This window comes from Mobula hypostoma, chromosome 2 (genome assembly GCF_963921235.1).
Source record: "Mobula hypostoma chromosome 2, sMobHyp1.1, whole genome shotgun sequence".
Taxonomy (NCBI): domain Eukaryota; kingdom Metazoa; phylum Chordata; class Chondrichthyes; order Myliobatiformes; family Myliobatidae; genus Mobula; species Mobula hypostoma.
This window is the reverse complement of record NC_086098.1, coordinates 211,168,070-211,184,563: the sequence shown is the minus strand read 5'-3', so window position 1 is coordinate 211,184,563 and position 16,494 is coordinate 211,168,070. Positions and strand designations below refer to the sequence as shown.

The window sequence follows — 16,494 nt, the reverse complement described above, 5'->3', positions numbered from 1 at the left end:
CAAAAAGTCTTTGATAAGGCCCCACATAGGAGGTTAGTGTGTAAAATTACAGCAAATGGTATTGGGAGTAGGGTACTGACATGGATAGAAAATTGGTTGGCAGGCAGGAAACGAAGAGTTGGGATTAACGGGTCCTTTTCAGAATGGCAGGCAGCGACTAGTGGGGTTCCGCAAGGCTTGGTGCTGGCACTGCAGCTATTTACAATATACATTAATGATTTAGATGAGGGAATTAAAAGTAACATTAGCAAATTTGCAGATGACACAAAGCTGGGTGGCAGTGTGAAATGTGAGGAGGATGTTATGAGAATGCAGGGTGACTTGGACAGGCTGGGTGAGTGGGAAGATGCAGTTTAATGTGGATAAATGTGATGTTATCCACTTTGGTAGGAAGAACAGGAAGGCAGATTACTATCTGAATGGTATCAAGTTAGGAAAAGGGGAAGTACAGCGAGATCTAGGTGTCCTTGTTCATCAGTCACTGAAAGTAAGCATGCAGGTACAGCAGGCAGTGAAGAAAGCTAATGGCATGTTGGCCTTCATAACAAGGGGAGTTGAGTATAGGAGCAAAGAGGTCCTTCTGCAGTTGTACAGTGCCCTGGTGAGACCACACCTGGAATATTGTGTACAGTTTTGGTCTCCAAATTTGAGGAAGGACATTCTAGCTATTGAGGGAGTGCAGCGTAGGTTCATGAGGTTAATTCCCGGGATGGCAGGACTGTCATATTTGAAAGATTGGAGCGACTGGGGTTGTATACACTGGACTATAGAAGGATGAGAGGGGATCTGATTGGAACATATAAGATTGTTAAGGGATTGGACACGCTAGAGGCAGGAAACATGTTCCCGATGTTGGGGGAGTCCAGAACCAGAGGCCACAGTTTAAGAATAAGGGGTAGACAATTTAGAACGGAGTTGAGGAAAAATTTTTTCACACAGAGGATTGTGGTTCTGTGGAATGCTCTGCCTCAGAAGGCAGTGGAGGCCAATTCTCTGGATTCTTTCAAAAAAGAGTTAGATAGAGCTCTTAAAGATAGCAGAGTGAAGGGTTATGGGGAGAAGGCAGGAAAAGGGTACTGATTTTGGATGATCAGCCATGATCACAGTGAATGGTTGTGCTGGCTCGAAGGGCTGAATGGCCTACTCCTGCACCTATTGTCTATTGCACCATTTCCCTCTTGTGTTAGAAGAGATTGTCGAAGTCCTTCTGGTACTTAAGTGTGCTAAGCAGACACAGACCACTACAATCGACCTGCTCTGCTTCCTTGTGTTTAATTTTTTTTGTCAGACAATGAGGCAACATTTTAGATACCTCAGCAGGGATCATGTGTAGTGTAACAATGTTCTGTCCAGCTCAGCCTGGGAAATATTTAGCGTGCACCAGCTGCTAAAACTACATCAGTATCTATAAACAGTGGCTGCTTCTAACATGACAGGATCCCCTGTTTTTATAATCAAATGCATTATATTTCTGCTTGTTCCTGAGAAGCAATTTATTTAAAACTTATCAATCTGGAATTATATTTCATATACTAGTTCCACAAAAATGAAGTTACAACATAATTTAATTGACTGCAGTTGAAATTCTGAAACAAGCAACTATAATTGTAGTTCTATATCTAATGTCAGCCAACAGCAGTTTAATGTGGTACTGCAGTAACACTCCGTCCCCCCCACCACCACCACCACCACTGATGTAAGTGATATGTAGCAGGGCTAGTTTAAAATAACAAATGGATGTTCAATATTGCTTAATTATTTTTTTAATAGTGTTAGATATTCTTGTCAAAGCTGAGCACTGTGTGTGAAATGTATACTTTGCTAGGAATGTGTTTTTAAAGTCCAGAAATATATTGAAGAGTTATAATGATCTCAGATTTAAAAATATGTTTCTCAGAACTTCCTATTATAATATAAAAGTATGGTTTTCTTTTGAAAGTTTCTCTTTGGAAGACTGAACATAGTCCAGTTGCTTTACAATAACATTTCATTCTTTGCTGCCTCAGCTGAAAATGTGTTCAGGAATAGAATAATTAATAGAGGGCACTTTCTTGGATGTGCTCGCATATAACACAAAGATGAATTCCTATTGTGTTTTTCCCTTGTAACTAGCTTTTCCTGAGGAAACATTCAGATCTACATATGATTTGTGTTTATTTGTGAGGCCTCCCTGGAGAATTTCATTCATGTGCTTTGGCAAACGTCTGTCGTTCTTTTTGCGACAGAGACTACTGTTTTTTATGTTCATGTGTTAACATGGACAAATTTTTAAATGAGTATGTTTGTGCTTTTCAACTCTTGGTAAAATATGTTTCCTAAACTGCTTGCCTCTTTAAAATTTCTTCAAATCCTTTATCTTCATCACTACTCTCCTCCCATAAATCCATTCCTTACTAATCTTCCAACCTCTCAGCACTCCAGCCTATTCTTTCAGTCACCATGTTGGCATATTTTTTTCCCATGTATGCATTCATGAAGCACACTGGCATTTTTCTTTGGCATTAGAGCAATCATTTTAATGAAAGTTCTTAATGTATTAGCAATGTAAGAAGTTGCCCTTTAATAATTGGGGAAGAGCTGGAAAGGGCAGGAACAGTTGTATGAAGCTCATTAGGGTCTTTCATTGCTGCAGGAGTTTGGCAGTGAACAAAATGATCGTTTATGTATCCAACATGTGTTATAATTGTGTTTCTTATTCAGGATGAATCCTCAGGAGAAATTACGTTCTACATGAAAGGAGCTGATGTTGTCATGATGGGAATTGTTCAGTACAATGATTGGCTTGAAGAAGAGGTATGTATTCTTCCTCATTTACAACATCAGTGTCATAGATTATTTCTTGTAAAAGGACGCTGATATTTTTGAACACTGAGCACAAATACTCAGTTTTTTTAAAAAAAGGAAAGGATTTTCAATATTTATGAAGCAAGCGGTGTACATTGTGAACACAATTTTAACTTCAGCAGCTGATGAGAATGGGGGTTAATACTGGGGCAACAGCTTTGTCATGGTGCTCATAGTCACTGCCTCATGAAGTTTGAATCTTGCAGCATAGACAAGAGTCTCATAAATCTGGATTTTTGACTTGCTGGAAGAAATGTCCATATGTAGAGGAAGTTATAAGTGGGGGATAGCTACTGAATATAAAGGATAGTATTTCTCAAATAGCTCAAAGTGCCTTTAGATTTGGATTTATTTATTGTATGTATAGCAAAACACACAGTGAAATGGGCTATTGCGTTAACAACCAACAAACCAAAGGATGTGCTGGGGCAGCCCGGAAGTGTCACGACACGATCTGGCTTTATGCTTCTGATAGAGTACAGATAATAAATGAAGAATCTAACTTGTTCCTGTTGTTGTTCTGAATATTACTTGTTTACAGTGTGGAAATATGGCCAGAGAGGGACTTAGAGTTCTCGTTGTCGCCAAGAAGTCACTAACGGAGGAGCAGTACCAGGATTTTGAGGTGACCAGCTGACTGTTTGAATTCTTGTATCAAAAGCTTAGCGTGATTCAGAGAGAAATCTCAGTCGGTCCTAAATTATGCATTAGAGCAATTCAAGGTCTCTGAGGATCAATATTTAATCCATAATGTGCAATCATTTAATTGCTACAGATGCTGTTTCATTACCAGTTGTGTATGGTCCGTTGTTTTGGATGTACACTGGAGAGTGTATAACTCTAGATATTGAACGTACCCACTGTTAGCTGCCAGATAATGTTAATAATCACCACCCACACTGATTAGATGATGGTGATGTTGTTGTGATGCTTAAATGTTTAGGGCACTTTGTTTTCTTAAATAACTGAACCTATGTTCAACAGCTACACTTAAAGGAATCACCGACTACTTTCTGCTTTTTGACTTGACTTATTTTTGAAAGGGAAAAAATGCTTCAAAGTTTCAATTTAATATCAGAAGACATGTACAGTATACAACCTGAAATCCTTACTCTTTGCAGACATCCACGAAAGGGAGATAAAACCCAACTCGTGAATGGCAAAAGCACATGAGAACCCCAAAGCACCCAGCACCCTCCACCCTCCCACACACAAGCAGCAGTAAAAGTATCAACCCTCCCCCTCCCCTCTCTTACGACAGCAAAAGCGTCAGCCCCCCACCACTCACCAAGCAATAGCAAACCCACACAGACTGTGATCTAGAGTCCATCGAAAACTATTGTCCATTCAACACTTGGACACCTCAGCAGGCTCTCTCTCTCTCACTAACAAGGAAGAGAGAGGTATCGCTCCCTCTGCAGCGAGGGGAAAGGCCAACAGTTCACTGTTTTGATGTTACAATCTGCACCCATTGCTACTTTGAGTTCCTCCGGTTCGGGAATCAGCAGACTCTCTTGCCATCGAGAGAGAGAGCTCGCTTGAGTGCAGAGGCCTCCGACAGTCGCACCCGCTGTTTCAGCCTCCCGCCATGCTTCAGTTGGTGACATCGGCAAGGATTCTGGTCATCCGCTGGGCTGTACCCCCAAAGCGCGCGTCTTCCAGACTGCACCTGGAGATATCAAAACGTTAGGTCGCCCAGCGAGAACCCACCACCCGCGAAAAACATACAAACGTAGTTTGAGCACAGCTTTAGATCATGATCAGGAGCCCAGCCATCTTGAAAAGGGAAAAAAAAAGGAGTCATGAGAGTAGGAGATTTAAACTGCTTCACAGATGAACTGGAAGAAGTCAGCCTGGACCGCAGAAAAAACTCTGGTGCCATCATTAGCTCCTCCCGCTCTCTGCTTCTAGCTGCTGAGTGCTTTTTAGCAATCACTGCAGGAAATGAGCATGTTAAGTGAAGACTGAGGCTTGGCAGTGATGCTTCTGCTTGGTTGCTTACCTTCAGGACTCCAGGTTAATATCCTTTCTGTAAGAACCAGGGTTCATCCGTACATCTGTACTCTTGAATGGTTGAATGGGGAATAGAATGCTTGCCTTTTTGTCAAAATTACTGCACCTTTCACTGACAGAGCAGTATCAAGCTTTCTAAATAAATACATTATGCAATTGAATGAAAGAATGTGTGAATTAATCAATGTAATGTATGTCTCTATAGAACCGTTATAATCAAGCAAAACTGAGTGTACATGATCGTTCATTGAAAGTTGCAACTGTTATTGAGAGCCTGGAGATGGAAATGGAGTTGCTTTGCTTGACTGGAGTGGAGGACCAGCTGCAGGCTGATGTCAGGCCTACTCTGGAGATGCTGAGAAATGCTGGGATAAAGGTATGAAACACTGGTCCAAGAAAGAGCAAACCCAGAGTTCTGACTTGCCTAACCTCGTTCGTTCTTGACTTCTTGTTGGCATAGGGCGAACACTACTGGACTTCTTATGTGCTTTGTACCTGGTGTGAGCTATCCGCAGATGTAGCTTTTAAATCCAATGATGTCAGTGCATTTGGTCATCTTCTGAATTACTGTAGCCCTCACAAAGTTACGCACACATCATAACATGTTGCATTAATTCTGATTATCATTAATTTCTGGGCAATTTTACTCCTTTTAGGTATGGATGCTTACTGGAGACAAACTTGAAACAGCAACTTGTACAGCAAAAAATGCACATCTGGTAACAAGGAATCAAGATATCCACATTTTCCGAACAGTAAGTATTTGCATACTGATACATTTTATTTGTTTTTATTGTTACTGCTAGACAAACAATTGGCTGACATTGAACAGTGGAATCTTTAAAACCATGTATTTCCTTCAAAAGGCTGTGCCGACACCAGCACATCTTTTAGTAAATGTTATTGCACTTTTTGGAAGTGCAGATGATGATTTTAAGCAGTTCAGTCTTGGAGATGCTTTCCTTTCCTCAAATTTGGCTTCAGGAATGGTGATAATCACCTCTGATGTTTGCCCAAGTTGTGATTTTGTAAAAAATTTAGCCTGGAACAGTGTCCAACTATCCTGTAAGGTTTCTCCTCCCAGTGGAGTGCTGTCAGTAGCTGATATTTCTCCCTCTAACTTCGCCCATTCTCTTTATGCCAGCGAAAGGGCAGCAACGCTCATTGTTTTCTCATCACAATATTGTTATCTTAATGATATTACATCTTAAATTTAAATTGCCTTGGTACAGTGGTACTCAAAGCTCAGGGTTTCAAGGGTGAGCTTTCATTTCACAACACTGAGGGGGTAATATAAACTGGTGTATTTCAAGAGTTGTTTGGGTGATACAGCTGCAGATTCAATAAAATGCATACAATAAGCCAATGTCATAGAACTTGGTTAACATAAAATATCTTTTTTTAATTCTCTATTGCTGTGTTAAGGATGCAAAAGAAAAAAATATTAAAGTTAATCACAATCCTTCTTTAAACTTGACAACTTTTTAGATGCTTAGCTCTGAAACCGTCTTGTTTTTGATTGCTAGAAATATAACAGTGAACACACTGATCTTTTTCTGATTTTGTTCTCTCTTCCAGTTTCCTCACATTAATACACTGTACCTACTTTGTAACTGTCTGTTACTTTAGCTGAAGTCTAATTCCCTATTAACAAACAAATTCTGTGTAGATGCTCAGTCTTCAAGGAAGATGAGTGCTTCTACTAATATGGGACATATTTCATTATTAGTACTAAGTTGGTAATTCCTTTTACTTTCCAATACACAGCTATTATAAAATAAATGTGGATCAAGTAATGATTTTTTAAAAAATCATTGCACGTCTCTGTTAGTAGTTTCTTACCAGTTTTCCCCCCTCCGGCGTTAATTCCAAGCAAGGTGGTGTTCTGCACCTCTGGAGTTAACCTACTTCCATTCCTGTTTCTATTCCTCATTTACTTGTGCTTTGCCAGTCCACATACAGCACGTGACTCATATTTCAGATTAATTTGTACAGTTAGTGTTTTACTTATAGATAACCAATCGAGGAGAAGCACACTTGGAACTTAATGCTTTCAGAAGAAAACATGATTGTGCTCTGGTCATATCTGGAGACTCATTGGAGGTGAGTACTGATTTCAGTCAAATACATGCAACTTCAGAACATGTTAAGTTAAGCCATACACTATCATTTGCAGATGATGGATTTTAGTCAAAACTTATTGTCAACAGTCATATTATTGTTGGCCCTTTTCATCAAAGCACGTGACATGGTAAAATCCCCTTTGATCCATCTCATTAGGTAGAGTGACTCATAGGGACTCTACAATTAAGTGTGTTTGGCTGTGTCAGTTGTGCAGGACAGATGTTAGTGTAAGTGAGGGGATATCTGACCTGCACAATTAAAACTATTATAAATGCACAGCTTCTTTTAGAGTGGTATTAGAGAAGAGCTCTGAAGTAAATACTAATTGTTCACCTTTAGACTGTGTGTGCAATCTAATAAATATTGAATACCTCACTATTTCAAGTTGTTTCTTTGGTTTTTAGGTATGCCTGAAGTTTTATGAGTATGAGTTCATGGAACTTGCTTGTCAGTGCCCTGCTGTAGTCTGCTGTCGATGTGCTCCCACGCAGAAAGCACAGATTATACGCCTGTTACAGCAGCGGACTCACAAGTTAACATGTGCAGTAGGTGAGAAGTCTTACATTGATATTATTTTTAAAGAGTGTTTCTAGATTTTTTTCCTTGATAAACTCAGACTTTCAACCTATTAACTTCAATGGCAGTAACATTTTAGCATCTTGAAATTAGTAAAATGACCCAAGTGCTAACAAACACAATTTGGTATTAAAACACACAAAATGCAAAAACAATTGTTAAAGAAAGGTTTTAAGAAGAGATTAGTAGAAAAGAGCTATAGTTGCATGTGAGACACGCTGCTGGCGCCAACATAGAGAAAAATAGTATTAAGCAAAGGAAGATTAGAGATATTTAACTTGTATTAAATTAGTAAAAGATTAGAGATAGATAACTTGTCTTAAATCAAGTAAACTCATCTTTACATAAAATAGATACAGGATAACTGAATTTGCCGTGAGTGCATTTTATCACAAGTCAGTATAGTCATAAGAATTTAAGAAATCAAGGTAATAATAGGCCATTCTTCCCTGCTCTGCCATTCAATAAGATATTTGAACTTTTACCTCTGTACCTCTTTTCTGCACGAACTCAATATTTCTTGATCCCCTGAAAATGCGACTGAAAATCTCCAGGTGTGGCTTTCCCCCTTCCATCCCAGTGTCACTTCCATGAAATTCCCATGCACTGCTCTCTTTAAAACATTACAGAGGAATTTAGATCATACCATATCTTAAATACTTGTTGCTGGGCTCTCCTGGAATGACAATTGTCAAGTATTTCCATGTTTATGACCTGTAAACTATGTCCTGTATTTAGCTTATTGATCCTTTGACCACTCATTTCCATTCCCATCTCACACGATTTTGCTCCATGCCCAACTAGCTGTCTCTATCCTTATGTCGAACACCCCACCTCCCAGCTTGGGTTTCAGTGCTGTTGCAGTTTGCAGCGATGGGCTGCATTTTGTTTATTGAGATAGTGTGGGAGAGGCCCTTCCCGCCCCTCGAGCTGCACCACCCAGTGATTCCCCTAATTTAACCCTGGCCTAATCACGGGACAGGACAATTTACAATGACCAATTACTCTACCAATTGGTACATCTTTGGACTGTAGGAAGAAACCGGAGCACTTGGAGGAAATCCACGCGGTCTCAGGGAGAACGAACAAACCCCTTATGGGCAGCAGCGGGAATGCATGAGAATTTCTGAGCAAATAGTCCAACCGTACTCAAGTTTTGAAACTTTCAACATTATCATTCAGCCCATTTGCAGTTCTGCATTTGCTTGCAGTCACGGACATTCACAAAGAGGAATTTCCTTGGGAACATGGCAAGAACATTGCCATCAGTAGGCTACTACCTTTGGTGGATCATTGTTCCCCCTGATCATTTCTATGGTAAGCTTCCCAAAAAATGTGCACCAACCAGCAACAGGGCAACAATGATTTTAAGTTACACTTCCACGACTGCATTGGCGCTGCTTCCTGCACATATGCTGAGTTCGTTGACTTCATTAACTTGGCCTCCAACTTTCACCCTGCCCTCAAGTTTACCTGGTCCATTTCCGACACCTCCCTTCCCTTTCTGGATCTTTCTGTCTGTATCTCTGGAAACGGCTTATCTACTGATGTCTACTATAAGCCTATGGACTCTCACAGCTATCTGGACTATTCCTCTTCTCACCCTGTCTCTTGCAAAAATGCCATCCCTTTCTCGCAATTCCTCCGTCTCCGCCGCATCTGCTCTCAGGATGAGGCTTTTCATTCCAGGATGAAGGAGATGTCCTTTTTTAAGGAAAGGGGCTTTCGTTCCTCCACCATCAACTCTGCTCTCAAATGCACCTCTCCCATTTCACGCACATCTGCTCTCACCCCGTCCCCCAGCCACCTCACTAGGAATAGGGTTCCCCTTGTCCTCACCTACCACCCCACCAGCCTCCGAGTCCAACACATAATTCTCCGTAACTTCCACCACCTCCAACGGGATCCCACCACTAAGCACATCTTTCGCTCCCCCCCCCCCACCCCCGCACCGATCTCCCTCCTGGCACTTATCCTTGTAAGCGGAACAAGTGCCACACGTGCCCTTACACTTCCTCCCTCACTACCATTCCGGGCCCCAGACAGTCCTTCCAGGTGAGGCGACACTTCACCTGTGAGTCAGCTGGGGTGATATACTGCGTCCGATGCTCCCGATGCGGCCTTCTATATATTGGTGAGACCCGACGCAGACTGGGAGACCGTTTCACTGAACACCTACGCTCTGTCCGTCAGAGAAAGCAGGATCTCCCAGTGGCCACACATTTTAATTCCATGTCCCATTCCTCTGATATGTCTGTCCATGGCCTCCTCTACTGTCAAAATGAAGCCACACTCAGCTTGGAGGAACAGCACCTTATATTCCGTCTGGGTAGCCTCCAACCTGATGGCATGAATATTGACTTCTCTATCTTCCATTAATGCCCCACCTCCCCCTCATACCCCATCCGTTATTTATATATATTCTTTCATTCTTTCTTTTTCTTTTTCTCTTTCTCCCTCTCCTCTCCTCTCTCCTCTCTCCTCTCTCCTCTCTCCTCTCTCCTCTCTCCTCTCCTCTCCTCTCTCCTCTCTCCTCTCTCCTCTCTCCTCTCTCCTCTCTCCTCTCTCCTCTCTCCTCTCTCCTCTCTCCTCTCTCCTCTCTCCTCTCTCCTCTCTCCTCTCTCCTCTCTCCTCTCTCCTCTCTCCTCTCTCCTCTCTCCTCTCTCCTCTCTCCTCTCTCCTCTCTCCTCTCTCCTCTCTCCTCTCTCCTCTCTCCTCTCTCCTCTCTCCTCTCTCCTCTCTCCTCTCTCCTCTCTCCTCTCTCCTCTCTCCTCTCTCCTCTCTCCTCTCTCCTCTCTCCTCTCTCCTCTCTCCTCTCTCCTCTCTCCTCTCTCCTCTCTCCTCTCTCCTCTCTCCTCTCTCCTCTCTCCTCTCTCCTCTCTCCTCTCTCCTCTCTCCTCTCTCCTCTCTCCTCTCTCCTCTCTCCTCTCTCCTCTCTCCTCTCTCCTCTCTCCTCTCTCCTCTCTCCTCTCTCCTCTCTCCTCTCTCCTCTCTCCTCTCTCCTCTCTCCTCTCTCCTCTCTCCTCTCCTCTTCTTTCTCCTCCTCTCTCCCCCCCCTTCTTTCTCCTCCTCTCTCCCCCCCCCCTTGCCCATCCTCTAGGCTTCCCCCCTCCCCCTTTTCTTTCTCCCTGAGCCTCCCGTCCCATGATCCTCTCATATCCCTTTTGCCATCAACTGTCCAGCTCTTGGCTCCATCCCTCCCCCTCCTGTCTTCTATCATTTTGGATCTCCCCCTCCCCCTCCCCCTCCCACTTTCAGATCTCTTACTAGCACTTCCTTCAGTTAGTCCTGACAAAGGGTCTCGGCCCGAAACGTCGACTGTACTTCTTCCTAGAGATGCTGCCTGGCCTGCTGCGTTCACCAGCAACTTTTATGTGTGTTGCTTGAAATTCCAGCATCTGCAGATTTCCTTGTGTTTGCATGACAGGGCAACAATTGTGACATTTATCTAACCTTGCCACACCTTTATAACTCAGGACAACGATGCTAATCATCATCAGACAACAGCAAATTCACTATATCTGTATAGTGAATAACGATGATCCTTGATATTGTCAATAGCTGTGCCCAGTGCAAAGCAAATAATACCCCACAGACAGTGCACTTTTTTCAGCAGACACTAGGTGACACTGTTGCATAATACAAACTGATTTGATATTGCTGATAGGCAGGACGTGTTCGCCTGCTCTCATTTAAACAGGCTGTGAAGTGCTTTGCAGCTGGAAACACACACTCTTGGGGAGTGCCACAGCGGGCCTGGTTTACCGCAGCCTGCACAGTTGTGTAAACGCTGGTGCAATTCTTTTGAAAGCATGTATATGGGTGCTGCACAAGGGTAGAAAACAATTGTTCTCTCCAGTAGAGTAATTGACAGGTAGGGGGAAAAAAATCCTTCACAGCAAGTTTGGCTGCTGATAGACGAGTGGAAGGGCAATAACTAGTGGTAACTGTGAATGCCCGTGTGCAACTAAAGGTGACATAAGAAGGACCGTTCTATTTTAGCCAATCTCAAGAGTCTGCTCCTAAAGTTGACTTGCTGTTGCATTCCTCTGGCAGTTCTGTGACATTAAGTGCTTAGCATGAAGCACTGCACACCAGTCCACAACAGAAAGTGTGAACTGTTTATGGAACGGTGACATTCTGTCTAGACAAAGTGACACTGAGTTTGTCACTTTAGTTCCCCATCGCACTCCTTGCTCCCTCTCCCCACTGGATCTCTCTGCCATTAAAGTGCAGCCACGAGCTGTTGTGTCTCCAATACTTAGGTCTCTTCCTCCTCTTCCTGCTGCATGCCTTCCCCCTGCCCCATTCTGCTCTCACTGCTTCATTGATCCACTCCCTGCTGCACACACAACTCTATTCATGGCCTTTCAGCAGCATCACACATTATATCCTTGTATTCGCTGACACGCTGTGCGACCCGTGCTGTCATGCTTTCCGCACCTTCAGTGCTAAGCTCTCTGCCCTGGCTCGCTTGGCCACCGAAACAAACATCTCCCATTAAATAGAAGTCACTGTGAGTACTCAGCAGGTGGGGCAACATCTGACAAGAGAGGATCAAAGTTGACTTTCCACATTGAGGAATCCACATCAGAACAGTTACTAGAACTAGTGGATCCTCTGATGCAGAAATGAAGCTCTTATCTTCATCAGCATTCTATAACAAGAGCTCTCCAAGTCATTCAGAAATATTGCCTTGAAGCAAAATATTATTTATGAGGTTCTTCACACTTTAACCTCAGAGGACAAACATTTTCCACTCCCTCAAGTCAGGAAGCTGGATACATTTCCTCCCTTTCCTCCCCCAGTGACCACTGCTGTGCAGCATCCGCTTTACCTTCATGACAGAAGGCTGACACTAGTAGGAACAAACCCCAGAGTGAAATCCTGGGAGGGGCGATTGTACCAGCTACTCAAAAGGGCAATCCTGGAATTGTAGTTAGTGTCAAGGAGAAGTCCATACCCTCCAGTACTGTATGAAGGTACTGTGAATTCTGTCCCTGTTAAGGTGACAGGAAGAGTGCAGATGTTTGGGAAATGACGGAGCTGTGGGTGAGGGCAGCATCAGTGGTGGTCAGTCTTCTTCATTTCCCTGACTTCAGTGCTCACCCCACCTTCCCGTCACCTTAACAGGGGTAGAGTTCCTGTTGTTCTTGCCTACTAACATATGAGCTTCCATATCCAACACATCATTCTCTGCAATTTGTGTTATTTTCAATGGGACCCTACCACATCTGTACCTCCCCCTCACTCTCTGCTTTCTACAGAGACTGCTCCCTCCATGATTCTTTGTTCATTCATCCCTCCCCACTAATCTCCCTCCTGGAATTTATTCTTGCAAGTGGAAGAAGTACTACGCCAGCCCATTCACCACCTCCCTCAGCTCCATTCAGGGCCCCAAGCTGTCTTTCCAGGTGAGGCAAAACTTCACCTATGATTCTGGATTTTCCAGTTGCCGACCATTTTAATTCGAATACCCACTCCCATTCCAACATATCAGTCCATGACCTCTTCTGCTGCACTGATGAGGCCACCCTCAGGTTGGAGGAGCAACACCTCATGTTCTGTCCAACCTGATGGCATGATTTCTCCAATTCCGGTCATTTTCCACCTCCCCTTTCACTCTTCAATTCATCACTGGCCCGTACCCCTTGCCTCTTCTCTTGTCCTCGCCTACTCTATCACTTCCCTGGTGCCCCTCCTCCTTCCCTTTCCCACACGGTCCGCTCTCCTCTCCTATCAGATTCCTTCTTCTCCAGCCCTTTACCTTTTTCACTTATCACCCCTCAGGTTCTGTCTTCATCCCCCTTCGCCGCCCACCTGGCTTCACCTATCACTTTGTTTGTCCTCATTCCCCTCCCCCACATCTTTATTCTGGCATCTTCCCTTTCCTTTCCTGCCCTGATGAAGGGTTTCGGCCAGAAATGTTGATTGTTTATTAATTTCCATGGATGCTACCTGACCTGTGGGAGTTCCTCCAGCATTTTGTTAGCTGATACTCTGTTTCTTTGATATCTTGTTCCCTTGTTACTGGTGCTAGGCCGGGTTTGATGTCTAGTGTGGGCTCAGGTAAGCCCTGAGAACCTGAGCCTAACATTACATTGTCACTCAGTGCCAAATAAAAGCAGAGATGGTGTGTCTATCCTTAAACCTTTACCATTGCTTCTACAATGTTCCTCCTGGTAAACAAATGCCTGCTTATTTTACTGGCTACTCCTGTTAAGGAGTTGGGGCTAGTCTGGGATTACTATCCAAAATCTCTGTTGGTTTTGTGAGAAAATTGGTGTTATTTTTCAATGATAAGTGTTTCTCTCTTGGATATCAGTCTGTTTGTAGTCCTACAACCAGAGCAGGCAGCACAATGTAGTCAGAAAGTTGAGAAATAAACCCTGAGGAACTGTGGACAGGGCTTTTGCAGATCCATCAAAGGAATACATCCTCAGGCTTTATCTAGCCCATTTGCCACGAGGTGCATCATGAGTTTTGTCAAGAGAGTAAGAGAGAGCTTTCTGTCAAATTGTTAAATATTTTAAGTTTTAAAAAAACTGTTAAAATCAAATGATTAAAAGTAAAATAATAATGTTTTAAAGTTAAATGCACGTGAAGGCCCTTGGAAACCTGAGAGATGGTTTATCCCAGTAGGACACAGCTCCACTATATGAAGTCAGTGACAAGTACATTGGCTGTGGTGCTGTCTGTAAGTTGTGGCCTTCCTGTGCTCAACAGTGCATGTGTGGAAGATCAAGTATGACTAGAGTTTAAATCAGATCTGAGGTCTGCAGTCAGCAAGATTTGTCCATTATTGTATATGCAACTCTTACTGTTGAGCCTGTGATCGCAGAAGTCAAAGCACAATATATGAAGAGTTTTCTTCAGTCTTTAACATTAATCCTCTATGATCCAATATAATTTCTTGTCTATCCGGGTAGCATATAAAAACAATATGACCCATCTGACTTAATATTCGTACTATACCACTGGAGACTGAGAGGTGTGTTTCATGTTGTGTCGTAATCTGAAGGCATGCTAGATTTAAAACTGCTCTTGGTTTGACTAATACATGTTTTATTACAGGGGATGGAGGAAATGATGTGAGTATGATCCAGGCTGCAGACTGTGGAGTGGGGATTGAAGGCAAGGTAAGGATTCAGAATACACACTGAACTGTTCTGTTAGATTGGTTGAATTTACTAATGTAGGATCAATCAATTCTAAATAATGGTTTACAAGTAGATTTGCCGTGAGTAGCAGATGTGAATGAGACCCAGTTGTTGGACTGACTTTATATCATTATTTATTTGGACACGAGGAAGGGGTTTTACCTCTTCAGAACGTGGGTTTTGCAGCTATCAGGTGGGGTTGGTAATTCATAAAGTTGTACAATGGTTTGGAAATATGCAGCCAATCCATTAGCTACTGAATTTATCCAAAACATCACAGGCAGCATTCTGGAACTGTGGGAGAGGTAGGCCCAGACTTGTTACGTAAATCACTTATCATGAGAAAATGTACCAGCTGTTTTGGAATTTAACTCAGACCACATTGGTTTGCCAAATTCTCCAGAATTTGGCAGTGAAACGAGTTTGATTTAGAGTACTTTTGGGTGGGAGGTGACTCTGATCTTGCTTACAAAAGCAAAATTCGGTAAAACTCTGAAAGTCCAGCACATTCAGGATTATGGCAGTGCCAGATGAGCCGATTTTCTGAATCATTGTACTTTATTCTTACTAATATGCCAATACTTCCTGACTTCACTTTTTTAAAAAACTGTTACATAGTATTACCATTTTCTTAGTGAACAATGTTGGGTTAAAAAGAACATGGAGAAATGGGACCTCAGCAAATCAAAAGGAAGAGCAAGAATTAGGGCCCCAGTAAGCAAATTCAGTGGGTGAGCCAAAGCAGTGGAATTTCCAAATAGTCAGAAAGCAGATTATTGACAGTTAATTGCACTGTGGGATCTGTACATCTGACATAGTACTTCTGTCAATACTCCACATGTTAGGCAGCATCTGAATGAACAGTCCTGACTGACATCTTTTCAGCTCAATTACAGCTCCATGATTGTTCTGCTGAGGCTTTTGTCTTTATTCCTTTTTCATGATATGAGTATCACTAGCAGGGAAGCATTAATGTCCACTCCTAATTGCCCTTGAACTGAGAGGCTTGCTAGACTATTTCAAGATGTTAAAATTAACAGTAGTCTGCCGTGTGCTTCGCAGTCTAGCACTGAAGGTTGGACAGCTGTAATGGGGAGACAAAGGCATTTAAGACCAGGCCCAGGAGAATAAGGAAGAAGATATGACAAGATGTGGTGTTTCAGTAGAATTAAGGCAGCATGTCTGAGAAGTGCAGGCTTCAGGATGTAAGTGAATGTGGTGTTCGTGCCTTTCCTCATCTGATAAAATCTGTTTATATGCACCACCTTCCTGCGACTTATATCTGCAGCCTCCTCTTCGGCCAGAGTTGGGGGGTTTTTTTTGAGTCAAAACAAGGCATCGTCCCTCTTGTCAGCAGAGAAGTTGCTGTCCTTTTGCCCCCTTTCAGCCAAACTCAGCTGCGTCAGTGAGTTTGGAGCTACTTTTTACTTGCCTGTCGTCCGGTTTCCTGTCCTTAACAGTGAAGAAAGCTCTGGAGTCTATCAAATGCAATGTGTTCAACTTGTATTTACATAGCCTGAGGTGGAATTGGAATGTCATTCTTGTACCAGTGCTGATGTGTGTTACCAGCAAGGCTGTGCTAATATCAATCTGACAAGTGTGTTGTCATAAGTCTCCTGTACTGGCAAAGAAGCCTCACCTCAGCCCACAGCAGATTTGAAGATTACAATTCCACTAATGTTGAAGCAAGCTGCTTGATTGCATTCAGCCCATTTCTTCTGGCGAATTCCTAGAGTGGGCCGGTGTCCATGTTGCACGTTTCCTGACTACAACCATA

General features: G+C 42.9%; 1 protein-coding gene across 4 annotated transcripts in view; it reads left to right on the top strand.

Annotated features, from left to right (window-relative positions):
* The window catches only part of LOC134342850 (probable phospholipid-transporting ATPase IIA), a 174,575-nt gene that overhangs the window by 116,086 nt on the left and 41,995 nt on the right, over positions 1 to 16,494 (top strand). For all 4 annotated transcript variants that reach the window (XR_010017124.1, XR_010017123.1, XM_063041479.1 and 1 more), the window contains 7 exons: positions 2,701 to 2,793; positions 3,386 to 3,469; positions 5,063 to 5,233; positions 5,514 to 5,612; positions 6,871 to 6,960; positions 7,386 to 7,530; positions 14,632 to 14,696. Coding sequence is in view for 2 of the 4 variants with exons in the window: in XM_063041479.1 (XP_062897549.1) it covers positions 2,701 to 2,793; positions 3,386 to 3,469; positions 5,063 to 5,233; positions 5,514 to 5,612; positions 6,871 to 6,960; positions 7,386 to 7,530; positions 14,632 to 14,696 (747 nt within the window). In the remaining 2 variants the exon portion in view is untranslated. The remainder of the gene's footprint in view (positions 1 to 2,700; positions 2,794 to 3,385; positions 3,470 to 5,062; positions 5,234 to 5,513; positions 5,613 to 6,870; positions 6,961 to 7,385; positions 7,531 to 14,631; positions 14,697 to 16,494) is intronic.